The 26,900-nt window shown below is 40.7% G+C and overlaps 1 protein-coding gene across 1 annotated transcript; it reads right to left on the bottom strand.

Annotated features, from left to right (window-relative positions):
• Window positions 1–895: 895 nt before the first annotated feature.
• Window positions 896–26,477, bottom strand: ARL6IP6 (ARF like GTPase 6 interacting protein 6). The gene is made up of 5 exons (XM_083350489.1): window positions 26,301–26,477; window positions 26,090–26,204; window positions 7,818–7,868; window positions 5,935–6,067; window positions 896–1,296 (listed from the first exon to the last, which is right to left on the bottom strand). Exons 1-5 carry the CDS (start codon window positions 26,325–26,327, stop codon window positions 1,203–1,205), a joined length of 420 nt encoding a protein of 139 aa, XP_083206615.1. The 5' UTR covers window positions 26,328–26,477; the 3' UTR covers window positions 896–1,202.
• Between the last annotated feature and the right edge of the window lie 423 nt (window positions 26,478–26,900).

Below are 26,900 nucleotides of genomic sequence, written 5' to 3'. Positions count from 1 at the left end.
CGCAATGTTGATGGTGAAGAGATCAAAACACTGACAGAATCCATGGATGGCAGGCTTTTGAGTGTCCTTGCAAAGAAAGGTGGCTATATTGGTCACTGATTTGTTTTTGTTATGTTTTTGAATGTCAGAAATGTATATTTGTGAATGTTGAGATGTTATATTGGTTTCACTGGTAAAAATAAATAATTGAAATGGGTATATATTTGTTTTTTGTTAAGTTGCCTAATAATTATGCACAGTAATAGTCACCTGCACACACAGATATCCCCCTAAAATAGCTATAACTAAAAACAAACTAAAAACTACTTCCAAAAATATTCAGCTTTGATATTAATGAGTTTTTTGGGTTCATTGAGAACATGGTTGTTGTTCAATAATAAAATTAATCCTCAAAAATACAACTTGCCTAATAATTCTGCACTCCCTGTATTTTAATAAGAACGTGTACATTTTTACTTATTACAAATAATGTAGATTTCCATCTTTTTCATTTTGCCTAATCAACTGTAAATACCTTAATTTTTAAATAGTTGCAAATACTGTAAAATACCAATTTAGCAATATTTATCCAAGAACATCATGCTATTTAGATAATTGTTTCCAGTAATTTCTAGTCCATGGGGTTCTAGAAATGAGTCTGCTATTATACAGAGCATCTGAGGCGTAAAGACTGGGAAGGCAGAAGGGTTAATATTGCATATTTAATACATGCATGGGCAAACATCACTTTAAATCATTGGATCAATTAAAAAAACCTTTAAAAGCAATTTAAGATCGATAAATGACCCCTGTTAATCAATAACATATAAAAAAATCAAATTCCAGTAAATAAAACACTTTGAATTACTTAGTATAAAGAACAAATTCCATAAATTGTTCCTATTTATGAGACATATCAAGATAAGAACTTATTTTAAATTTATTTAATGGTATACAAAAAACGACTGTAGGAAGGTCTTCAGAATTAAACATCATTCTTAGATGAGGTTGTCAAGTGGAATCTGAAAGTGGCAATGGTTCCTTAAACGCATGGGTTGACTTTTCATGTCAAATTGCATCAGTTCATGTGTTTTAATATTTCTCCCCTCAGCAACATTATACAAAACAAACAAGAGAAGTGTGGCAAATATCATATTGTATAAAAATGGCTATCTGATTTGGTTTCAAGGGCTATATTCTGAAAAAACAGATTTAAAAGCAGATTATAAAAGATACCAGGCTATAGTGAAAGCTGCCACGATTCCATTCAATATAGCCATACTATAGCCCATGTGAAAAGAATGTCCTGTCAGTCGCCTGAAAAGAAAAGAAGATCAATTAGTGGACTAACAGATTAGAGAGGACAGATATTTCAAGCCATGAAACATTTCACATAGATAAGCTGCTCTCACTTTAAGGCTTAAGGTAAAGGTAAAGGTTCCCCTGCACATGCGTGCTAGTCATTTCCGACTCTAGGGGCCGGTGCTCATCTCCGTTTCAAAGCCGAAGAGCCAGCGCTTGTCCGAGGACGTCTCCATGGTCATGTGGCCGGCATGACTAGACACCAAAGGCGCACGGAACGCTGTTACCTTCCCACCGTAGTGGTCCCTATTTTTCTACTTGCATTTTTACGTGCTTTCAAACTGCTAGTTTGGCAGAAGCTGGGACGAGTAACAGGCGCTCACTCTGTTACGCGGCACTTGGGATTCGACCCGCCAAACTGCCAACCTTCTGATTGACAAGCTCAGCGTCCTAACCCACTGAGCCACTGCGTCCCTTTTCTTTTCTTTAAGGCTTACTATATGCTAATATCTATCTGCCTCTGAACACAGTAATAACACCTAGTGAGCTGTCCTTTTCAGTGTTCAAAAACTTTAATTCCTGCTCGGTATTTTAAATTTGTATACAAACTTTTGCATTTAGTCATCACCTAAGATTTGCAGCAATGTCCTATATGGACACCAGCCAGCCTTATAAACCATTATGGCAAAAATTGCCAATAACTTTCTTGTGTAGTCTTAAAAATGTTTGTGTTTTTATACCCATGAAACAATGTAAGAATTCTTCTTGGGTGACACATGCTACCATATCCCAATCAAACAGGATTTGGATAAAAAGGAATTGTGGAGTGCTATGCTCACAATAAATTTTAAGGCCATCCAACTGATTTTTAGGCATATGTCTGTGCCAACACAGACCAGCCACTAGCCTAAAGACGCTTTCTTCGTTATTTTAAACTATCACTACACAATATAGTCAGTGTATGAAAACACTAATGAATATTATTTAACCTGACACGTTTAGACTTACTGTATATCTGTCTATTCATATGTACCAACATATACCATAAAAACTACACATAAAAATATGCTAATCTTGGGAGAAGTACATACACTGTTTGCCAGAGCCTTCTTTTGGAATATGCAAAACACATGAAAGCCCACTTGGAGTTTGCAAAATAAAGCACTTGAAGGACTCTCAGACTGTAAGGAACAAGATTCTCTGGTCTGATGAAACGAAGATTGAACTGTTTGGCCTCAATTCTAAATTTTATGTCTAGAGGAAACCAGGCACCGCTCATCACCTGCCCAATATCATCTCAACAGTGAAGCATAGTGGTGGCAGCCTCATGCTATGGGGCTGTTTTTCACCTAGACTGGCTAGGGTTGAGGGAAAGCTAAATGGAGCAAGGTGCAGGGATATTCTCAATGAAAACCTGTTCCACAGCGCTCAGGACCTCAGACTGGGCTGAAGGTCCACTTTCCAACATGACAATGATCCTAAGCACAAGGCAACACAAGAATGGCTTGAATCCTATTGAACATCTCCAGAAGGACCTGAAAATGGCTGTCCGCTGACGGTCACCATCCAACCTGACTGAGCTTGAGCGGATTTGCAAGGAAGAATGGCAGAAAAATCCCCCAATCCAGGTGTGCAAAGCTTGTTGCGTCATACCCCAAAAGACTCAAGGCTGTAACTGCCACCGAAGGTGCTTCAACAAAATTGAAGCGAAGGGTCAGAATAGTTATGCCAATGTGATATTTCAGGGTTTTTTTCTTTTTAATAAATTTACAGAGATTTCTAAAGTCTCTTTTCACTTTGTCATTATGGGATACTGAGTGTAGATTAATGAGAAAAGAAATGAATTGTATCAACTGGAGAATCAGCCTGCAGAATAACAAAATTGACAAAAGTGCAGGGGGTCTGAATACTTTCTGAATGCACTGTATATTTTTTAATTCTTAGTCTAGCCTACAATCTGGCACACATCAAAGTGGTCTCCCATTTTGGTTGTAACCAAGCCTGGCTCTGTTTAACATCCAAGGTCAACGAAGTCTCTAGCTGTAAGTTATGTATCATATTCTGATAGTAAGAATAACATTGAACCCAAACACAACTGACTGAATTCTGATTGGCCAATCAAGACCTATTATATATGAATTTTACATCTTTTTTACAATATGCTTATATTTTCTGGAATTCTCAAGGAAAAAAATGAATTTTATACTTTGGGTTGTAAAAAATTATGCTACAACACACTCTGCTGGCCAACTCCTGAAACTGCTTAATTTGTTGCCTTAGTATACAAATGTGAACATTGCTTCTAATAGAAAAATCAACAAAAGGCAATTTCTATTAGATAAAAGCAAATTATTGAACCCATTTAAAAGTAAATTTGTGGTTCATTCATTCTTGATCCTTATTTTCTTGCTTTACCACACTGTTAAGTACTTTACCGTTCTCACAATAGCCATTTTCATTTCTTTTGACAAATACAGTTCCTCACAATATACTACACACACGTTTTTCTGCCATCATTTCCACTTAAAATTTTTCCATCCAGTTTCCCTTCTTTAAGACACACAAATTAATCTACTTATTCTGTTGTTCTTTTTTGCAATTTATGTTTAAATTACAGCCATTTTCTTATCAAATACAATTGTGTGGCCTTCAATAAATTTATTTTTAAGTAAGTATATATACTTACAAATACAGTCACGATACAGAAAAGACAAAAAAAGAACCAGGGATAAAATTAGAGCATACACAATTAGATAAAATTCTTCCAGGAACAGAAGATCAAATGATAAAAAGATATATCAATATTTATTAGAACAGGATTTGTTAGAAGAACAAGTAAAAGAAACAATGTTAACCTGGAGTAAAAATTTTGGTTATAGTACTGACCTAGATAATTGGCAATCACTATGGGATAGAAATAGGAGGTTAACTCTAGCCACCTCCTATAAAGAGAACTTGTACAAGATTTTATAGATGGCACCTTCCCCCTGCAAGGTTAGCAAAAATAGATTAAAAAATCTCACCAACGTGCTGGAAATGCAGAAGGCTTCCAGGGACTTACTATCATATGTGGTAGGAATGTTCAAAAGCGCAAAATTTTTGGCAGTGGATAAAAAATTGGTTGAAAGAAATATTACTACAAAAAATTGATTTAAAACCAGAAACCTTCTTATTAGGGATTATTAACGAGAAACTCAGCAAACCACCTTTCTACTTATTAGAGCATATTTTAACCGCAGCAAGATTGGCATATGCCCAAAAATGGAAAATAAAGGAAACACCCACTGAAGAAGAAATAATAGATAAAATTTTATCCTGCGACGAAATGGACAGGTTAACCCTAGAGATCAAACATAAGACTGAAACGGAGTAATATGAAATTTGGCAAAATTTGTATAATTGGTTAGATATAAGGAGGATCGCTGAGATGACTATTGGTTGATTGGTTGATAATGTAAGGATTTCTTATCAGCACCTATATCAGGACACAACTGAAAGATATGTAAATATAACGCTGATGACTGAAAGACAGTTTACTAAAAAATGTACAGATGTTATATGTACAGTTTGTATACTCTGTCCTGTCATAGAATGTATTTTAATTTTTTTGTTATTTCTTTCTGTAACATAAGGTAATATTAATAGTAGTGTTGTAGCTAGGGAAGTTGAATCACGTCCACTTTTGTTTTTAAATGTACATTTAATAAAATTTTCTAAAAATTTTTTAAAACAAATAAATTTATTTTTAGATTCATATTTCTTTTTTAAAAATAGTTAAGTTTCAAAGAAAAAATAAAGTATAAAATAAAAATTAGAAAAAAGGAATCAAGAAGAGGCGAGAAAAGAAAAAAAAGAAAAAAGAGTTCCAACTTTCTTCAGTACAGATATAAATAAATAACAGGTAATCATCTCTTATTCTGTTAACCATAATATAACCAATATCTAACCCTAATAGCATTTATAATATTTTTACAATATTAAACAAATGTAATTACCCAGTCATTAATTCAAATATACTTATTTATAATCAGTAATTTAAAAATAAATCTAAACAAAATCTTAAAATAACCAAATAGTTAATTTTTACGTCTACATCAAATCCAAATCCACTCTTTAGTCACAAATTCTGTTTCTTTCATCTCTGGGTATTATAGTTCCTCACTGATGTAATCCTAACAAAAAACTAAGTCCCACATTTCCTCCACTCTATTCATCCGTCATTGCAAAAAAATTTCTAATCTCAATAACACATCCGTCTCTACATTGTTACAAAAATGTCATTAAACTTCAAGATTCAGATTTCATGATGTTGCATACAATCTAAGCTACACTACAAATCATTAGCCTAGGACAGGGGTAGGCAACCTTGGCTCTTTTATGACTCGTGGACTTCAATTCCCAGAATTCCTGAGCCAGCATGGCTAAGCTTGGAAACCTCTCCCTTTCCCCTCAGCATAGCTGGCTCAGGAATTCTGGGAGTTGAAGTACACGAGTCATAAAAGAGCCAAGGTTGCCTACCCCTGGCCTAGGAAACTCCTCAGTAATACAGGTGGCCATGTGAAAACACAGTATGCATATTGTATCAATTTCTTTATGGCAAATTTCCAAGCCCAATATCTGTTCACACTGGATTCTCTCTAAAACGATACTTACTTAAATCGTGCAGGTGAGAGTGGAGTTGGAGGAAACATTCCTGGTTCAAATGAATCAAAATAGATAACTGTCCAGGAAAAACTGCAACACGACAGCCCGGTCATCATGGCTAGAATAAGAAGACTCCAAAATCCTTATGGAAGAAAAAGTCAAATGTAAATAAGGAAGGCTAGAAAGTTTTGGGTGTAAATTCATACACTGATTCAGAGAATCTTAAAGATTAATATGCAGTTGAAACAAGAAGGTCGTTCTTGAGCCTTGGTGGAGCAGTGGGCTAACGCCTCCTTAAGTAACACCAGCTGCCTGCAATTAGTGCAGGTTCGAGTCCCACCAGGCTCAAGGTTGACTCAGCCTTCCATCCTTCCGAGGTAGGTAAAATGAGGACCCAGATTGTTGGAGGCAATAAGCTGACTTTGTAATAATGCCGCTTGGGAGGGGGAAAAGCCCTAATAAGCAGCCATATACACAGAATAAAGGCTATTGCTAAGCACATTGATTTGTGCTTTAGATTGTAAGCCGCCCTGAGTCTTCGGAGAAGGGCGGGATATAAATGGGATAAAAAAAATGGACAAGCATACTGTTTTTATACAGTATAACTGAAGTGAGATTATTATGGGCACAAAGGTGGGAAGATTTGGCACCATCCTCAATGAAAGAACAGTTGGTAATGATGATGGAACTTGCAGAAATGGCTAAATTTATTTCCTTGAGTAGAGAAAAGACAGTATCTATGTTTGTTGTTGAATGGAAACCCCTGATAGTCTTTTTGCATGAAACAGAAAAAAAATGAACCGATGACTAATGTTTTTGATAAGAAAAATAGATTGCAGAAAAAAAGAGATTTTTGGTAGTTATAGCAGGTAATTTTGTATTTGTACTTATAATTGCTGTAAAGAAAATAAGAAACTACTAATTCTTTTTATTCATTCTTTTTGCATGTTTAGCTTTTTCTTTTTTTTCCCTTTTCTTCTCCCTGTTCTTTATATTAGCTCTTGTTACCATTTAACTCCTTTTTGAATTAAAAAAAATTATGTAAATAATGAAATCTCAAAATTATAACTTCAGCATTAATATACGATATGCAAAATGTTGAATTCAAAATGCCCCATTTTAAGTTAGAAACAGCTGGTCCAGTATGTCTGGAAGTGCACAACCTCACAACTTTCCTGTTTCAAAACGTGGTCATTTTGACCTTGAACACACTTCTGATACAATTAGTATACATTTCAAATTTGCATATCCCTAACAAAAATGTCCCAATTCTACCATCAAGAAATGTTAACAAGTATCTGGAATAAATCAAAAAGTTAATAGACTTACATCATGTCCAAGGAAAAAGCACAACATAACTCAAAATATATTTAGCTAGTCCCTTAATTATAAAGGACCAGCCTCCATTTAACTGTTTTCAGAATAGCAGTCATGGTTATTGTTTGCACTTTTATTTTTTCATCTTATTTATCTATCGAAAGTGATCATCCATTTAAACAGAGAAATGGAGTGGGTAGAATAGATAACAGATAAAACTCTGAAATTCTTAGCACTGGCATACTCTGTGGGTATTACACAATTTGATACAATTTGAAATTTAAATGTTTTTTGTATGAGGAACACCATAAAAATTATTACTAGATACAGACCAATAATATGTTTTGTTTTTTAAATAATTCTTATTAAAGATTACAATTAGAAAACAAAAAGTAACTACAAAAATTCAAACTTATAGGTAAGAAAACAGATCTGTTATAGGTATTTTAATGATACAGCAGCATACATTCATTTATGAATGAAATGAAAAATGTTCTATTTCTATTAAAAAGGATTCCCATCAAATATAAGGAAATTGCCACAATTCCAAAATGAACTTAGAAAATAAGCCTCACCTAAAATGCTGGTTTCTAGACTAGCCATTTTCTCTTTTTCATGTCCTGGATCTGTAAATAAAAATACTTTTATTTTTTCTTTAATAATTTTTGATTATTATAATTACAATTAGAAAACAAACACTAACTACAAAAAATTTAAAAATAAAAAATGTAGAAATAAAAAAGGTAAAAGGAAAATATATAAAAAAGTAACTTCTTGCCTCTTCTCAAGTATAAAAAAAATTAGTAACTGGTCACCATCTCTTAACATACAGCAAATAGTCTATTCATCCTGTATTTCATCTCTTAAGTATAAAGAAAACCTAAAAGTCTTATCAATCCTTATTAGCAAAAGTTCATTAAGGGATACCAGAAATAAAAACAAATCTATTTTAATCTTGATCAAATAAGCCAAATCTATATCCCTTTCCTATATTTTTACCTTATATTTAATCTCCTCAAATGGGTCTAGGACAATTTGCCGCACCCACATTGCCACTCCCACTTCATCCAGGGCCTCCCACCAAAATTTAATTTACCACAGGTGGACCTCAGTCAAGATTTAAAAACATGTCAACAACGATTTCTAGAGGTTTTTGAAGGAAAGGAAACTTGACACCTTTTCATTTGGACTTCTTTGGAGAGAACAGTATAATACATGGGAAAATCCCATTGCCAATGAAAATGAATTTAGGGTTAGGGTTAGGGTTACATCTCCTTGCTGTCATAGCTAAAAACTAATACTAGTGATGGATTTCTAGAGGTTTTTGAAGGAAAGGAAAGTTGACAACTTTTCATTTAGCTTGTTTGTGGAGAACAGTAAAATACACGGCAAAATCCAATTGCAAATGAAAATGAATTTAGGGTTATGGTTAGCGTTAGGGTTAGGTCTCCTTGGAGTCATAGCCAAAAACTAATACTAGTGATGGATTTCCAGAGGTTTTTGAAGGAAAGGAAAGTTGACAGCTTTTCATTTGGAAATGTTTGTGGATAACAGTAAAATACATGGGGAAAATCCCATTGCCAAAGAAAATTAATTTAGGGTTAGGGCATGGGTCAGCAACCCGCGGCTCCGGAGCCGCATACGGCTTTTTCAGCCGTATCCTGCAGCTCCCAGTCCTCTGCCATGTGCAGTCTAAAAAAAAAGTGGGACTAAAAAAGTTCAACCAATCAATTCAAACTTCTCATGGGAAAAAAAACTTGCGAAGCTTAAATTGATTGGTTGAAGTTCTTTGGTTTGTGGGACTTCCCACAAGCTATTTGTGGGACTGCCCACAAACCTCTTTTCTTCCTCGGATTGCACATGGCAGCAGCGGAGGAAGAGATGGGAGGACTGCTGGAAAGGTGAGTGGGTTGGTCAGATGGGGCGTGCCGGGGAGGGAGAGTTCTGTGTGTGTGTGTGTGTGTACACACGCACGCGCCTCCAAATCCGTTCATTGGCAAGGAGCTGGAGCGTCTTTGGCAGCAGGAGTGGCAACACCTGCCTGCCAGGCGGAAAAAACAGAAAGGTTGGCAGCAGCGGCAGTTGCTTTTCAGGCAGCTTAGTGCCCTTGTCGAGATATGGAGGTGCTCCAGGCCCGCGCTTTGCTCCTCTCCACTGTTGGTGACTCTGAACAGCTGGCCCCAACCTCCACCAACTGAAGCCCGTCGGCGGAGGTCGGGGCCAGTGGAACAGAGTCGTCAGCTGATCAGCGGCCCTGTGTATGCATCCTCCCGGGCCCACGGGAGCTCTGGCAACTCCGTAAGGCCAGCCCCAAACTTCACAACTGGAAATCGAGGGAGTTTGCCAAGAACACGAGATAGGTGTTTCTCAGCCCACGCTGATCTCACGCTCCTTACAGTCTCCCTTTGTTTCAGTTTGCTTTCTGCATTTGGGACGAAGACTCGAGATTCGGCATTCATGACTGACCACCCAACCAAGAAGAAAATGTGGATGACATTTTGTACAAGCAATCTGTAATTCATCCAAAGTGATATGAAATAAGAGCTCCTTACAGTCTCCCTCTCTTTGTTTCAGCTTGCTTTCTGCATTTGGGACGAAGACTCGAGATTCGGTGTTTCTCTGCGCCCGCTGATCAGCACGCATGGAGAAACGCCTATTCCCTCTGCTGAGCCGTCCCAGTTGCTTGCGTTGCAGAAGGCAGGTATTTGGGACGAAGACTCGAGATTCGGTGTTTCTCAGCCTGCACTGATCTCGCCTTCCTTACAGTCTCCCTCTCTCGAGTCTCAAGTCTTCGTCCCAAATGCACAAAGCAAGCTAAAACAAAGAGAGGGAGACTGTAAGGAGGGCGAGATCAGCGCTTTCTGCATTTGGGACGAAGACTCGAGATTCTTTGTTTCTCAGCTTTCTGCATTTGGGATGAAGACTTCAGACTCGAGAGAGTGAGACTGTAAGGAGGGCGAGATCAGTGTGGGCTGAGAAACGCCGAATCTCGAGTCTTCGTCCCAAATTCAGAAAGCTGAGAAACGCCGAATCTCGAGTCTTCATCCCAAATACCCTTCTGCAACGCAAGCAACTGGGACAACTCAGCAGAGGGAATGGGCGTTTCTCCACGCGTGCTGATCAGCGGGCGCGGAGAAACGCTGAATCTCGAGTCTTCGTCCCAAATGCAGAAAGCAAGCTGAAACAAAGAGAGGGAGACTGTAAGGAGCTCTTATTTCATATCACTTTGGATGAATTACAGATTGCTTGTACAAAATGTCATCCACATTTTCTTCTTGGTTGGGTGATCAGTCATGAACGCTGAATCTCGAGTCTTCATCCCAAATGCAGAAAGCAAACTGAAAGAGAGGGAGAGTGTAAGGAGCGCGAGATCGGCGCGGGCTGAGAAACGCTGATCTCCTGTTCCTGGCAATCTCCCTCAATTTCCACTTGTGAAGTTCGGGGCTGGCCATACGGAGTCACCAGAGCTCCCGTGGGCCCGGGAGGATGCATACACAGGGCCGCTGATCAGCTGACGACTCTGTTCCACTGGCCCTGACCTCCACCGATGGGCTCCAGTTGGCAGAGGTCGGGGCCAGCTGTTCAGAGTCACCAACAGTGGAGAGGAGTGGAGCACGGGCCTGGAGCACCTCCATATCTCAGCAAGGGCACTAAGCTGCCTGAAAAGCAACCGCTGCTGCTGCCACTGCCAACCGGTTTTTTCCACCCGGAAGGCAGGCGTTGCTACTCCTGCCGCCAAAGACACTCCAGCCCCAACAGCAGCTGCTGCTGGCGGAGCGATTGCCTGCTCCTTGGGGCTCGCTGCTGCCATGGGGGCCGGCACGGATTTGTTTCTGCGGGGGAAGCGGAGGCTGACGGAGATGCGGCAGACCTCCAGCATCGCCGCCACCTCCACCACTACTGTTGTTGACTTTCGCTACGGCCGAACCTGGGCAGCCTCCTCCACCCCCAGCAGTGGCATCCGGGGATTCTCAGGTTAAATCGGAATCAAGCAGCAAGTGAAAAAGTTAGCAGCAGTAGCAGGAGTGGTTTTAATTGCCAAGCGTCCCCATGGAAGTCAATGGAGGTGCTGCGGCTGGCTTTTTGAGTTGGTGAGTGAGTGAGAGCGAGAGAGAAACGTTTTTTGAGCAGTGTGAGTGAATGAGAGCATGAAAGAGGCTTTTTAGAGCAAAAGTGAGGGAATGAGAGAGCAAGAGAGAAGCTTTTGCAAACAAAACATGAATAAATGAGAGCCAGAGAGAAGCTTTTCCAAGCAAAGGCGAGTGAATGAGAGCTGAGGGGGCAGGGCGGCTGCATGTGTCCCCTTAGGCTCCACTGTTCTGTCAAGCCTCTTGTTTTGCACATGCACACGCGTGCACATCCTTTTTTGTGGCTCCCAGTTTTCCCTTTTGTGAGGGAACCGGTTCTGAGTGGCTCTTTCACTGTTTCAGGTTGCCGACCCCTGGGTTAGAGTTAGGGTTGGGGTTAGGGTTAGATCTCCTTGGTGTCATAGGGAAGAACTAATACAGGTGAGGATTTTCTAGAGGTTTTTGAAGGAAAGGAAAGTTGAAACCTTTTCTTTCGGAGTTCTTTGTGGAGAACAGTAAAATACATGGGAAAATCTTATTGCCAATGAAAATGAATTTAGGGTTAGCGTTAGGGTTAGATCTCCTTGGTGTCATAGCCAAACACTAATACTAGTGATGGATTTCTAGAGGTTTTTGAAGGAAAGGAAAGTTGACAGTTTTTCGTTTGGGCTTATTTGTGAAGAATAGGAAAATACATGGGAAAATCCCATTGCCAATGAAAATGAATTTAGGGTTAGGGTCAGGCCTCCTTGGTGTTATAGGGAAAAACTAATACTAGTGATGGATTTCTAAAGGTTTTTGAAAGAAAGGAAAGATGACAGCTTTTCATTTGGGCTTATTTATGGAGAACAGTAAAATAAATGGGAAAATCCCATTGCCAATGAAAATGAATTTAGGGTTAGGGTTAGGATTGGAGTTAGAGTTAGGGATCTCCAGGGTGTCATAGCCAAAAGCTAATACTAGTGATGGATTTCTACAGGTTTTATAAGGAAAGTTGACAGCTTTTCTTTCGGAGTTGTTTATGAAGAAAAAATATATGGGAAAATCCCATTGCCAATGAAAATGAATTTAGGGTTAGGGTTGGGGTTGGGGCTAGGGTTACATCTCCTTGGTGTCATAGCCAAAAACCAATACTAGTGATGGATTTGTAGAAGTTTTTGAAGGAATGGAAATTTGACAGCTTTTCACTTGGACTTCTTTGGAGAGAACAGTATAATACATGGGAAAATCCCATTGCCAATAAAAATGAATGTACAGGTGAAACTCGAAAAATTAGAATATCGTGCAAAAGTTCATTTATTTCAGTAATGTAACTTAAAAGGGGAAACTAATATATGAGATAGACTCATTACATGCAAAGCAAGATAGTTCAAGCCGTGATTTGTCATAATTGTGATGATTATGGCGTACAGCTCATGAAAACCCCAAATCCACAATCTCAGAAAATTAGAATATTGTGAAAAGGTGCAATATTCTAGGCTCAAAGTGTCCCACTCTAATCAGCTAATTAAGCCATAACACCTGCAAAGAGTTCCTGAGCCTTTAAATGGTCTCTCAGTCTGGTTCAGTAGGAATCACAATCATGGGGAAGACTGCTGACCTGACAGTTGTGCAGAAAACCATCATTGACACCCTCCATAAGGAGGGAAAGCCTCAAAAGGTAATTGCAAAAGAAGTTGGATGTTCCCAAAGTGCTGTATCAAAGCACATTAATAGAAAGTTATGTGGAAGGGAGAAGTGTGGAAGAAAAAGGTGCACAAGCAGCAGGGATGACCGCAGCCTGGAGATGATTGTTAGGAAAAGGCCATTCAAAAGTGTTGGGGACTTTCACAAGGTGTGGACTGAGGCTGGAGTCAGTGCATCAAGAGCCACCACACACAGATGGATCCTGGACATGGGCTTCAAATGTCGTATTCCTCTTGTTAAGCTGCTCCTGAACAACAAACAACGTCAGAAGCATCTTACCTGGGCTAAAGAAAAACAGACCTGGTCTGTTCCTCAGTGGTCCAAAGTCCTCTTTTCTGATGAAAGCAACTTTTGCATCTCATTTGGAAACCAAGGACCCAGTCTGGAGGAAGAATGGAGAGGCACACACTGCAAGATGCTTGAAGTCCAGTGTGAAGTTTCCACAGTCTGTTGATTTGGGAGCCATGTCATCTGCTGGTATTGGTCCACTGTGCTTCATTAAGTCCAGGGTCAACGCAGCTGTCTACCAGGAGATTTTGGAGCACTTCACGCTTCTTTCCGCAGACGAGCTTTATGGGGATGCTGACTTCATTTTCCAGCAGGACTTGGCACCTGCCCACACTGCCAAAAGCACCAGCACCTGGTTCAATGACCGTGGGATTACTGTGCTTAATTGGCCAGCAAACTCGCCTGACCTGAACCCTAGAGAATCTATGGGGCATTGCCAAGAGAAAGATGAGAGACATGAGACCGAACAATGCAGAAGAGCTGAAGGCTGCTATTGAAGCATCCTGGTCTTCCATAATACCTCAGCAGTGCCACAGGCTGATAACATCCATGCCATGCCGCATTGAGGCAGTAATTGCTGCAAAAGGGGCCCAAACCAAGTACTGAGTACATATGCATGCTTATACTTTTCAGAGGTCCGATATTGTTTTATGTACACTCCTTGTTTTATTGATTGCATGTAATATTCTAATTTTCTGAGATTGTGGATTTGGGGTTTTCATGAGCTGTACGCCATAATCATCACAATTATGACAAATCAGGGCTTGAACTATCTTGCTTTGCATGTAATGAGTCTATCTCATATACCGTATTTTCCGGCGTATAAGACGACTTTTGAACCCCTGAAAATCTTCTCAAAAGTTGGGGGGTCGTCTTATATGCCCAGTCGCCTTATATGCCGGAAAATCAGTGGGTGGCGTCTGGCGGGAGCCGGCAGGGCAGTCCTGCGCACGCGCGCACTCCCCGGCTGCTCCTTAGCAGCTGGGGAGTTCGCGCGTGTGCAGGACTGCCCTGCCGACTCCCGTCCGACGCTTTTCGCTCTTGAGGCAGCTGCTGCCTCAAGAGGGAAGAGCCGGCTCGCTCTTCCCTCTCGAGGCAGCAGCTGCCTCAAGAGCGAAGAGCGTGGAGCCGGCAGGGAAGTCCTGCGTGCGCGTCCTTTTGCAGGACTTCCCTGCCGGCTCACTCTTCCCTAAGAGCATTGGACGGGAGCCGGCAGGGAAGCCCTGCTCCCGTCCGATGCTGCGCTTCCGCCGGGTGGTGCTGGCCGAGACGAGCCAGCAGGCAGCCGCCGTGAGCGCGGCGCTGAGGGGCAGTAGCCCCATGCGCAGCAGCAGCCGCCGGCTCAGCAACAGGTCCGAGCGCAGGAGCCGTACCGCCAGGTTGCCCAGGAAAAGCAGCCACACCGAGAGGCTGCACGCCCAGTCCAGCTCCATGAGGGGCAGGGCGGGAAGCCGGGCGGGAAGAGGGACCGGGAGCCCGGGCCAAGCGCGCCTCGGCCGACGGTGAGAGGGAAGTGGCACATGAAAAAGAGCCTGCGGGCGGAGCTGCCCCGCCCTGCGCCAAATGGGAGAAGTTCAAGGTCTGGGGGGGGAAAGCAGGAGGGGTGCTGGCCGTGGCGGGTGGCGGCTGCCCTCCGGCGCTGCCTGCCGCCCGTAAACGCTGCGTCCCGGGGGCCAGCAGAAGCGCGAGAGCAGTGGGAGGGCCGGCGGGGCCAGTCGGGCCTTCGCCTCCTCAGCGACGGACAGGGAGGGCAGGACATGTAAGTATTTTCCGGCGTATAAGACAAAAAACCTTGAAAAACTTCTTAAAAGTAGGGGGTCGTCTTATACGCCGGGTCGTCTTATACGCCGGAAAATACGTTATTAGTTTCCCCTTTTAAGTTTCATTACGGAAATAAATGAACTTTTGCACGATATTCTAATTTTTCGAGTTTCACCTGTAGGGTTTAGGGTTAGTTAGGGTTAGGTCTCCTTGGTGTCATAGAAAAAAAACTAACAGTAGTGATGGATTTGTAGGGATTTTTGAAGGAAAGTTTGAAACACTGTCAACTTTCCATCAAAAATGTCTACAAATACATCCCTAATATTAGTTTTTAGCTATGACACCATGGATCAGGTGTTGTTGATTTTTGATGAAAAACTGATGAAGAAATTGTATAATGTTTTATTGAATTTGAAAATGGAGGATGAACAAAGAAAGAAAATATGAACTGACAATGGAAACTTCATATAAAGAAAACCTATATAAAATGTTTTATAGATGTAATAGTAGTAGTAGTAGTAGTAAAAGTTGGAAGGGATCTTGAAGGTCATCTATTCCACCCCCCTGCTCAGGCAGGAAACCCTATACCATTTCAGACAAATGGCTGTCCAGTCTCTTCTTAAAAACTTCCAGTGTTGGAGCATTCACCACTTCTGGAGGCAGGTTGTTCCACTGATTAATTGCTCTAACTGTCAGGAAGTTTCTCCTTAGTTCTAGGTTGCTTCTTTCCTTGATTAGTTTCCATCCGTTGCTTCTTGTCCTGCCTTCAGGAGCTTTGGAGAATAGCTTGACTCCCTCTTCTTTGTGGCAGCCCGAGATATTGGAACACTGCAATCATGTCACCCCTAGTCCTTCTCTTCATTAAACTAGACATACCCAATTCCAGCAGCCGTACTTATATGTTTTAGCCTCCAGTCCCCTAATCATCTTTGTTGCCTCTTCTCTGTACTTTCTAGAGCATGGATTTTCAACTTTTTCACCCACTGTACCACTTTTAGGATATGGCAGCATCCAAGTACCACCAGTCACCCAGCAAGGTGTCAAAAACTTGATGACCAAAAAAAAAAAAAAAGGAAAAAAGTGATGAAGTACAAGTAGTCCTTGACTTACAACAGTTCACTTAGTGACTGTTTGAAGTTACAATGGCACTGAAAAAAGTGCCCCAAGCCACAGCCGAGCAAGACACCTGCCTGCCTGCCTGGCAGTGCTCTTCCTCCTATCCGAGGTTTACACTGTTGTGAGCATCTCTGTTGAGGATTGGCAGCAGGGGTGGGGTGGGGTTTGGTTTTTATTTCCCCTGTCTGGTGGGTGGTTACAGCAGGTTTTGGTCACTTCACATGACCCTGGGACACTGTGACCATCATAAATATGAATCAGTTGCCAAGCATCTGAATGTAAATCACAAGACCCTGGAGATGCTGCAACAATCCAGCTGATCGGCGCTTCCTCTGGGCTTAGCAGAAGTGCCGGGATCAGCACTGAGCTTCAGCTGGAGCCTGGCGCTGATCCTGGCGCTTCCGCTGAGCCCTGACAGCCCTGAAGAAGCGCTGATCCTGGTGCTTCCGCTGAGCCCTGACAGCCCTGCAGCTCCAGCCGTCTCTCGCTCAGGTTGTGCGGTGCTGCCACCGGTTCAGCTCATTCCCCTCCCCCACTACTTATTTATTTAGTTACATTTATATACCGCCCTATTCCCTGAGGACTCAGGGCGGTTTACAGGGAATTAAAAAATCCACCATACAAAAGTTAAAAAACCAAATTAAAAAATATTAAATTGATCCTGTATACTTAAAACCCCAATTAAAAATTTCTCCTCAGCCTGGGCCTGAGAGCTCAAAGAGCCAGGTCTTCAGGCCCCGGCGGAATGATCGGAGGTCGGGGGCAGTCCTCAGCTCCACCGGCAGCTGGTTCCAGAGGGCAGGCGCTCCCACTGAGAAGGCCCTATCCCTGGGTGTCACCCGCCGGCAATCTCTCACCGGCGGCACCCTGAGCAGACCCTCCCTGTGGGAGCGCACTGGGCGAAGGGCGTTTGATGCCGGCAGCAGGTGTTCCCTCAAATAGCCCGGACCCAGGCCATGTAAGGCTTTATAGGTAATAACCAGCACCTTGAATTTCACCCGGAGGGCAACCGGAAGCCAATGCAGCTCGCGGAGTAGAGGTGTTACATGGGAGTATCGGGAGACCCCCATTACAACTCACGCGGCCGCATTCTGCACCAGTTGAAGCCTCCGAGTGGTCTTCAAGGGCAGCCCCATGTAGAGAGCGTTACAGTAGTCCAAACGGGAGGTAACAAGCGCATGAGTAACTGTGCGTAGGGCGTCTCGGTCCAGATAGGGACGCAACTGGCGCACCAGGCGAACCTGTGCAAAAGCCCCCCTGGTCACGGCTCCTATGTGGTCTTCTAGGATGGTCGTGTACCACCTGCCAGGTGCCAATGTACCACAGGTGGTACCCGTACCACTGGTTGAAAAGCCCTATTCTAGAGTCTCAACATCTTTTTTACATCGTGGTGACCAAAACTGGATGCTGTATTCCAAGTGTGGCCTTACCAAGGCATTGTAAAGTGGTATTAATACTCCATGTGATTTTGATTCTATCCCTCTGTTAATGAACCCTAGCACTGTGTTGGCTTTTTTGGCAGCTGCACCACACTGCTGGCTCATATTTAAGTGATTGTCCACTAAGACTCCAGGATCCCTCTCACAGTTACTACTATTGATGTCATCTTCCACCTGTCAGATTAGCAAAAATGTTTATAAATATATAGTTATAGTTATAGTTATAGTTTATTTGATTTATATACCGCCCTTCTCCTTGGTAGGGACTCAGGGCGGTTCACAGGGCATATATAAAAGAAAGACAATACAAAAATTAAAAAAAGGATTAAACCCATGCCCAATTAAAAACAGTAATACAAATTTAAAAAACAATTAAAAACCCATAATCCCCCATCAGGCCAGACCAGCTAATTCGAACATGTGGGTCTTCAGGCCCCGACGGAAAGTTCGGAGGTCTGGTGCCATCCGGAGCTCCACCGGCAGTTGATTCCATAATGCCGGAGCACCCACAGAGAAGGCCCTCCCCCTGGGGGCCACCAGTCGACATTCCCTGACTGGCGGCACCCTGAGGAGGCCCTCTCTGTGGGAACGCACAGGGCGGAGGGGAGTCGATGCCGGCAGCAGGTGGTCCCTGAGGTATCCCAGACCCATGCCATGTAGGGCCTTAAAGATCGTAACCAACACCTTGAACCTCACCCGAAAGACAACTGGTAACCAATGCAGCTCGCGGAGCAAAGGTGTAACATGGGAGTACCGGGAAAAAATATCTAGTGAATGCTGGAAATGTAACCAATATCCTGGTATATGTTTGACAAAAGCAAAAAAAAAGTTTGACAAAAATACATACTTGGTTAAAAAAGATGTTAGGAAACACGTATGTATGGAAACATTAATAAATTTTATTTAAAAAACCCATTACATGTATTAACAGCAGCGAGGATTGTATTTGCTCAGCACTAGAAAAATGAAAAAACACCATTGGATGAAGAGATAATCAAGAAAATACTAGACTGTGCTGAAATGGTTAGACTTACATTGAGAATCAAAGAAAAAAGAAGACAGAATATTTTCACACATGGAACCTATTGTATCAATGGCTGGAAAAACAGGATAGAGTGTAAGAACGTAACTTGTATTACTAAGCAAAACAAATCAACCCAGAAAACACGTTATTCATTAAGCACTAATGAATTGTAATAATAGAAAATTAATAAAAGATTATAAAAAAAACCTTTCCTTTCCTTCAAAAACCTCTAGAAATCCATCACTAGTAATAGTTTTTGGCTATGACTCCAAGAGACCTAACCCTACCCCAAGCCTAAATTCATTTTCTTTGGCAATGAGATTTTTCCATCTATTTTATCGGTGTCCACAAAGAACTCCAAATGAAAAGCTGTCATCTTTCCTTTCCTTCAAAAACCTCTGGAATCTATCTTTAGCATTTGGTTTGCACTATGACACCAAGGAGACCTAATCCGAATCCCAACCCTAACCCTAAGTTCATTTTCATTTGCAATGGGACTTTTCCATGTATTTCAATGTGGTTGACAAACAACTCCAAATTGAAAGAATCTATCCCTTGTATTAGTTTTTCGTCATGACTCCAGGTAGACATAACCCTAATCATAATCCTAGCTCTATATTCACTTTCATTGGCAATGTGATTTTCACATGAATTTTACTGTGGTCCAGCTCTGAAGGATGTCAATGTCACTTTCCTTAGAAAACCGCTAAGAATCTATTCCTATCCTTAGTTTTCAGTTATTACCCCATGTAAACCTAACCCTAATCCAACTCTAGATTGATTTTTATTGCCTTAGTATTCTTCCATGCATTTTACTGTGGTCCACAAAGAAGTTCAAACTTGGCGCTTGAAAAATTTACTTGATTAAGGAGTTTTTTAGATTTTTACTCGAAATTATATTCTAGAGAAAACATACAAGTTTTAGATATAGATAAGTATTTACAGGAAGCTCATTTTCCGAGACTTTCAAAAGAGCAACAACTTGAGTTGAATTGCTCAGTAACATCAGAAGAAATCTCTTTAGCTATTAAACAGCTGAAACTGGGCAAGGCTCCGGGAACAGATGGATTAACAGCAATTTACTATAAAAAGTTGTTGCCTGAAATGATTGAACCCTTAAAGATTTTGTTTAATGAAATTCAGACTGGAGGTGCAGTTCCTCCATCATGGAGGACAGCTTTTGTATCACTGATTCCAAAGGAGGATCAAGACCTTACTCAACCTAAAAATTATAGACCTATATCGCTTTTGAATACAGATTATAAGGTTTTTGCTAAAGTATTGGCTAATAGATTAATGCAAGTTTTGAAACAAATGATTCATAGTGATCAATTGGGATTTATATCTGGAAGGTATATGAAATATAATGTAAGACATGTGTGTGAAAGCCCTAACAAGCAGGCATATACATAGAATGAAGGCTACTGCTAAGCTTGTAAGCCGCCCTGAGTCTTTGGAGAAGGGCGGGATATAAATGGAATTTAAAAAAAAAATGTAAACTTGCTTGAATACTTGGATAAGAACAACCAAGTCCCTGCAGCATTGATATTTTTGTATGCAGAGAAAGCCTTTGACCAATTGAATTGGCAATTTTTATTGAGAGTTGTTGAGGAGATGAATTTTGGAGAAGGTTTTCTATATTCTATTAAAGCTATATATCAACAACAAACTGCACAAATTATAATTAATGGGGGGCTAACAGAGACGTTTAAAATTGAAAAAGGTACAAGACAGGGATGCCCCCTATCACCATTATTGTTTGTTTTAACATTAGAGATTTTATTAATTAAAATTCGAGAGTCCTCTATGATAAAGGGAATTAAAATAAAACAGAATGATTATAGATTGAGAGCTTTTGCTGATGACTTGGTTGTGACAGTATCTCAACCGTTACAGTCGGTTATAGATTTGATCAAAATTATAACTCAGTATGGTAAAGTTTCTGGGTTCAAGGTGAATAGTAATAAGACTAAGATATTATCTAAGAATTTATCTATGAGTGAAAGGGATATGTTAACTAAATTAACAGGTTCTGAAATAGTGAAGGTTAAATATTTAGGAGTGTATATTGCAGCCTCAAATGTAAAATTATATAAGAATAATTATGAAACACTATGGTTGAAGGTACAAAGGGATTTAAATAATTGGAAAAAAACTACAATTATCTTTATTGGGAAGAATTGCAGTTGTTAAAATGAATGTTCTGCCAAAGTTTCTTTTTTTGTTTCAAATGATACCTATATTGAAAAAGGATGCCAACCTTGATCAATGGCAGAAGGGTATTAATAAATTTATTTGGATGGAGAAAAAACCAAGAGTTAAATTTAAGATTTTACAAGATGCTAGGAAAAGAGGGGGACAAGGCGCCGAATTTGAAATTGTATTAAGATGCGGTGGCCTTGACGTGGGTTAGTGACTGGCTTAATTTAACTAATAAGAGAATACTTCATCTTGAGGGTTGGGATTTGGTATATGGATGGCATGCATATTTGCTTTATGATAAGAAGGTGGATAGGGCTTTTAAATCTCATATCCTTAGAAGTGCTTTGTTGCGTGTCTGGAAAAAGTATTATTATAAGTTAAATTATAAAATACCGATCTGGGCACGCGATAGAGGGTGAATCTATGGGAGTGAGTTTGGATATGGTTTCCTATAACGAATTACTTAGACTGGAAGGGAATGATTGGCAACTTAAATCATTAGAGGAGTTAAGACAAGAAAATATAAGTTTACTCTTGGTTTCAATATACTCAATTGAAAGCTAGGTGGAAGTCAGATGAAAAGGTTGGCATCACAATTACAGATCAAAATTTAGTAAAACAAATTAGAGATTTAAATTGTGCACATATAAAGAGGATATATAATGTTTTAATTGAATTGGACTCGGAAACGGAATTAGTTAAAGATTGTATGATAAAGTGGGCACAAGATATTCAGGAACCAATTCCGCTGGATACTTGGGAGATAATTTGGGTCAGAAATGTTAAATTTACTCAGGCTCAAAATTTAAGAGAAAATTTTTATAAAATGTTTTATAGATGGCATCTGGATCCCAAGAAGTTGTCTAACATGTATCCTAACTTACAGTCTAAATGTTGGAGATGTGGTAGTTTAGAAGCCACCTATTTTCATATGTGGTGGACTTGTAGAAATATAAAAGCTTTTTGGATTAAAATTTGGTGGAACATTCAAAAGATTTTAAAGAGAAAGATAAAGTTTTCTCCGCAATTGTTTTTATTGGGTATTGTTGTAGATTGCGATGTTAAAGAAATCAATTTGATGTTGAATATGATAACAGTAGCACGGTTACTGGTGGGACAATATTGGAAGAAGGATAGTTTGCCTACTATAGAAGAATGGGTGTTTAAAGTTTCGAATCTTGCAGAAATGTCTAAGATTTCTGCCTATTTGAAAGATCATTCACAGGAAAGATATATTTCAGTTTGGAGGAGATGGATAGATTATATTCAGAATAAATATGGGACCATTTAGCTTATGAGTAGATTTTAGAGGGATATTGTTATTGATTTTAGTCTTAGTACTTTGTATGTATCTATGTTAAAGGGGAGTTAAAGCACATTATGAACTTGGTTAATTTTATATTATGGATAATCCTTATTTAGAATATGATTATTATAACTATAACCCTGTATTTAGCTCTGGGAAGTGGGGGGGGGGAGAGTGGGGTGGTTTGGGGAGGGGGGAATTTGGGGATGTATTTTAAAATTTTGTTTCTGTAAAACTCTTTAATAAAAAAAAGAAAAATTTACTTTCCTAACACGTTTCTTTTAAAGAAAAACACACCCTGAGCAGTGTAATGCCTGATAAAATGATCGGCTCAGTCATCATCTAACGTCTGACCTGCTTAAAAAGGTGATTTTTTTTTTAAAAAAAAGGTTTAACGCTTGAAGAGATCAAGTTTGTTCTCACTTTGAAATCATAAAAGAATGTTTTAAACCATACCGGCTGAATTCACACAATTATGCTAACAAGAATGCCTTATTTCTTTGTTGTTTGTACTGGGACACACGTTTCATCTTATATTTGATTTTCCATTATGCCTAAAGAAAGCTTAACTTAAACACCCAGACATAATGAGCAATGTGATATATGCAGTACAATGCAGTGAGACATGTACATTGGAGAAACAAAAAAAACTACTTCACAAATGCATGGCACAACACAGTAGAACAAACCCATCAGGACAACATTCAGACCATCTGCATTTGAAAGACAAAGGTCACTCTTTTGAAGACAGCAAAGTCTTATTTATATTATCACAGCCACTTCTCCTGACATGATGATAATGTATTGGTGAGTTCAGGTGAAACTGGATTAATATTAATGTGTTCCAAAGTCCAGTACCAGTAATAAATATAGGTACAGGAAAAACAAATCATATGGTACTTATTTTTAAGCTCTTTTATAGTACTAATACTTGTATATGTGCATATGCATTATGGAGTTTATTATGGCCTGCACAAGGATCAATATCAAACATATTATGTTTAAGACTTTTTGCAATGGTGTGTAATGCTATGTATATATGTATAACATATGTATACATACATACGCATAATCTACAAAGCTAAAAACTTTACTCAAGAAGTTTAGGAAATGAAATGCTGTTCATCATAAAAATTACCTGTTTAGCCCCCCAGAATTTAAGGCAACAGTATTTCCACTAGAGTTGATAAACCCTAATAAAATTAGAGCCATTTTGTGATTTTGTTTCTCTGAAACATACATCGACTTCCTGTGGTCTCTAGGGTGAGCTACACATCCCTAAGCAGGACAGTGTTTAGACAGACAACAGCTGGATGTTGGATCCTGGCTAGTGCAATCTCTCCAAAGAAAGGTGAGATTGTGAGATAGCCATGCACACTCTGGACAGCTGTGTAATAGGCTATAGGAACTGAGGTTCTGAGTTCAGCTTATATGAGTAGAGCAATTGGGAATTAAAGGAAACCATATAAGCTTACAGTTGTAATTCAACCTTTGTGGACAAAAAGCTTGGCTGTGCTTAATTTCTTGATGATGGTTGAAATAGTTTTTTACTGGTTTAAAACAACTTTTTTGCATTCAGTGAGTGAGACTCTTAAAAGAATTTAAAGACTTTAAAAATCCTTCACATGGGAAGCTGTTTAGGGTTTTTTGGAAGAAAAACATAAGATAGGACTTTGAAGGTTGGATATAGACGAAACTAAAAGGAAATAAAGTGCCATTAAAGAATACTTAAATTGAAGTTGTTAATAAAGAATGAAATAAGCTACTCTCGTTACATATTTGAGGGATATTTTTGAACAATTGACTCAAAAATTAATTTTAAGAATATAAGACTCCATAAAGAGATGGTGTATTGATGTCACAGAAGAATAAACTCAATAGGATGAGATTGAAATTGATCTGAATTTGAATGTGGATTTAAATATGACAAGTTACAAGTATAGTGGGTCTTATTCAAGACGACAATGAGGGTGCTTACCACAAGTACAGGCTTTGGTGAACTGGTGTAACAAAAACAGCCTCGTTTTAAACGAAGGAAAAACTAGAGAGATCATTGTCAATTTCAGAAATGGTAGGCAAAACCACAGATCTCTGAGTATTAATGATTCTTCTGTGGAGGTGGTTAGCAGCATCAGGTTTCTGGGTGTGCAGCTAACGAGTAGACTAGTTTGGTCATTCAACAGAGAAACACTGGTTAAGTCGGCACAAGAGTGCCTGCATTTTCTGCGTCGCATGAGAAAAGCACATCTTCATTCCCCTCTGTCCTTTCTACAGAGGGACAATCAAGAGCATCCTCTCGTATTCCATTACTGTCTGGTTTGGAAGCATCACTGCTTCAGACAGGAAGGCGGTACAGAGAGCAGTAAGGATGGCAAAAAGTTCACTACCTTTTATCCAGGACATAGCACATAAGTGATAAGTGGGCAAGGTTCATAGGATTGTCTGGGGCGCTACACATCCTTTGCATGACCTGTTTTCCTTGTTACCTTTTGGAGGGGGCTTCATGGTATCCTAAGCAGAACATTCAGATTCAGTCAGTTTTGTTCCATATAGCATTACCCTTAACTCTCAAGTTTCCTTTTTCCGCTATGTATTCAAAATGGACAGTTATTCATATATGTGTCTGTGTGTATGCATATGGGTATATACTTTTTTTAAAGAGCAGACAACATAATTTCATTTTTAATGTGGGCTTGTGTGCTCATAGTAAAAAAATTGTCCTGGCAGTCAACCCAGAAGCCAAGGGATGGGACTCTACCTTCGCACTGGACAGGTGCAGAGCAGGGATAGGCAGGGCTTTTCAACCTTTTCACCCATTGTACCACTTTTAGAATATGGTAACATCTGAGTACCACTAATCACCTAGCAAGACTTGATGAACACACACACAAAAAGGAAAAAAGTGATGAAGTACAGGTAGTCCTTCAGCTGGAGCCTGGCGCTGATCCTGGCGCTTCTGCTAAGCCCTGACAGCCCCTAAGAAGCGCTGATCCTGGCACTTCCGCTGAGCCCTGACAGCCCTGCAGCACCAGCCATCTCTCCCTCAGGCTTGTGCGGTGCTGCCACCTGTTCAGCTCATTCCCCTCCCCCGCTACCACTTTTCTAGGATGGTTGCGTACCACCTGCCAGGTGCCAATGTACTACTGGTTGAAAAGCCCTGTTCTAAGGGAAACAACATTGACAGTTTCTCCTTTGAGGTTTTTTGTAAACCACAGTAAAATACATGGGAAAATCCCATTGCCAAGAAAATGAAACTAGGTTTAGGTTAAGGTTAGATCAACCTCCCATCTCCTGTTCGCTCCTACAGGGAGGGCCTCCTCAGGGTGCCGCCGGTCAGGGAGTGCCGGCGGGCGATCCACAGGGGGAGGGCATTCTCTGTGGGTGCGCCTGCCCTATGGAATCAACTGCCAACAGAACTCCGGACTGCCCCTGACCTTCGTTCGTTTCGCCAGGACCTAAAAACCTGGCTCTTTGAGCTATCTGGTCTGGACTGAGGGGTTTTAATGTTTTTAAATTGTGATTTTAATTTTTTGTGGCTAGACTTAATTTAATTTTAATTTTATATTGTATTTTTTTTTAAAAAAAAATTTGCCTTGTAAACCGCTCTGAGTCCTTTGGGAAAAGGGCGGAGAAAGAAAGAAAGAAAGAAAGAAAGAAAGAAAGAAAGAAAGAAAGAAAGAAAGAAAGAAAGAAAGAAAGAAAGAAAGAAAGAAAGAAAGAAAGAAAGAAAGACTTGGAGTCGTGGCCAAAAATTAATGTTAGGGATAGATCCTTGAGAGTTTTTTTTAAAAAAAAAAAGAAAAGCAACATGGACAGCTTCGCTTTTCAAGTAGTTTTTGGACCACCGTAAAATTCATGGGAAAATCCCATTGCCAATGAAAATGACTTTTAAGATTAAGGTTAGGTCTTCTTCGCCCAGTTTCGAGAAGGGGGACCGCTCTCTCCCTCCTTGCCTCACCTCGCAGCGCCAGGCAAGCGACGGCTATCAGGAGCGCCAGCAAGGCGACCACCGCAAGGCAACAGAGCACCGAACAGGCCCTGCTCGGCCACTTACTCCCGACGGCTTCGGGCCCCTGCAACGAAAATCAATTCACGAAAATGAAGCCTTAGTAAACTCGGCCTGACGTCCCCATCAACCAGCAGCCCCCTTCACCTCGGCCGCAACTAACCGCAACAACTGCGCGACGCGCCTCCATGGCAGCGGAACATTCGCTTTCAAGGAGGCGGGAAAGAGGGGGAGGGGAAAAAGCCCTCCAAATAGCCCTTGACAAAAAAATTCCCCACCGGGAAGAAACCTAGCGAACTAGCTAAAAATAGCAGCAGCAACCGCAGAACGGAAGTCCCGCTTGGTCTTCCGAGCGCCGCTTTTCGAATAGCCACGCCCGGCGTCCGAGGTCAAAACGCTCCCGTGCTGCCCCGGTTCCATCTGAGGAAACTCTTGCGCAGGGGGTCTTCAAACTTGGCCCTTTTATGACTTTTATGACTTCTGGCCTCTTGGCCTCATTTGAAGGTGTGGAGGGAGTCTAGTTACCCCAGGGGTCTTCAAACTTGGCCCTTTTATGACTTGTGGACTTCAACTCCCAGGATTCCTCAGCCAGCAAAGCTGGCTGAGGAATTCTGGGAGTTGAAGTCCACAAGTCATAAAAGGGCCAAGTTTGAAGACCCCCTGCGGTCTTGCGTATCCGCGTGGGTCGGCTCTACCTTCCCTTCGCCTCCACGTTCCTTTTATTTTTTTTCCCCGCCTTGGTTGTTGGTTTTTTTGTTTGTTT

Source organism: Vipera ursinii, assembly GCF_947247035.1.
Source record: "Vipera ursinii genome assembly, chromosome: 1".
NCBI classification, from domain to species: domain Eukaryota; kingdom Metazoa; phylum Chordata; class Lepidosauria; order Squamata; family Viperidae; genus Vipera; species Vipera ursinii.
This window is presented reverse-complemented; position numbering and strand designations above follow the sequence as displayed.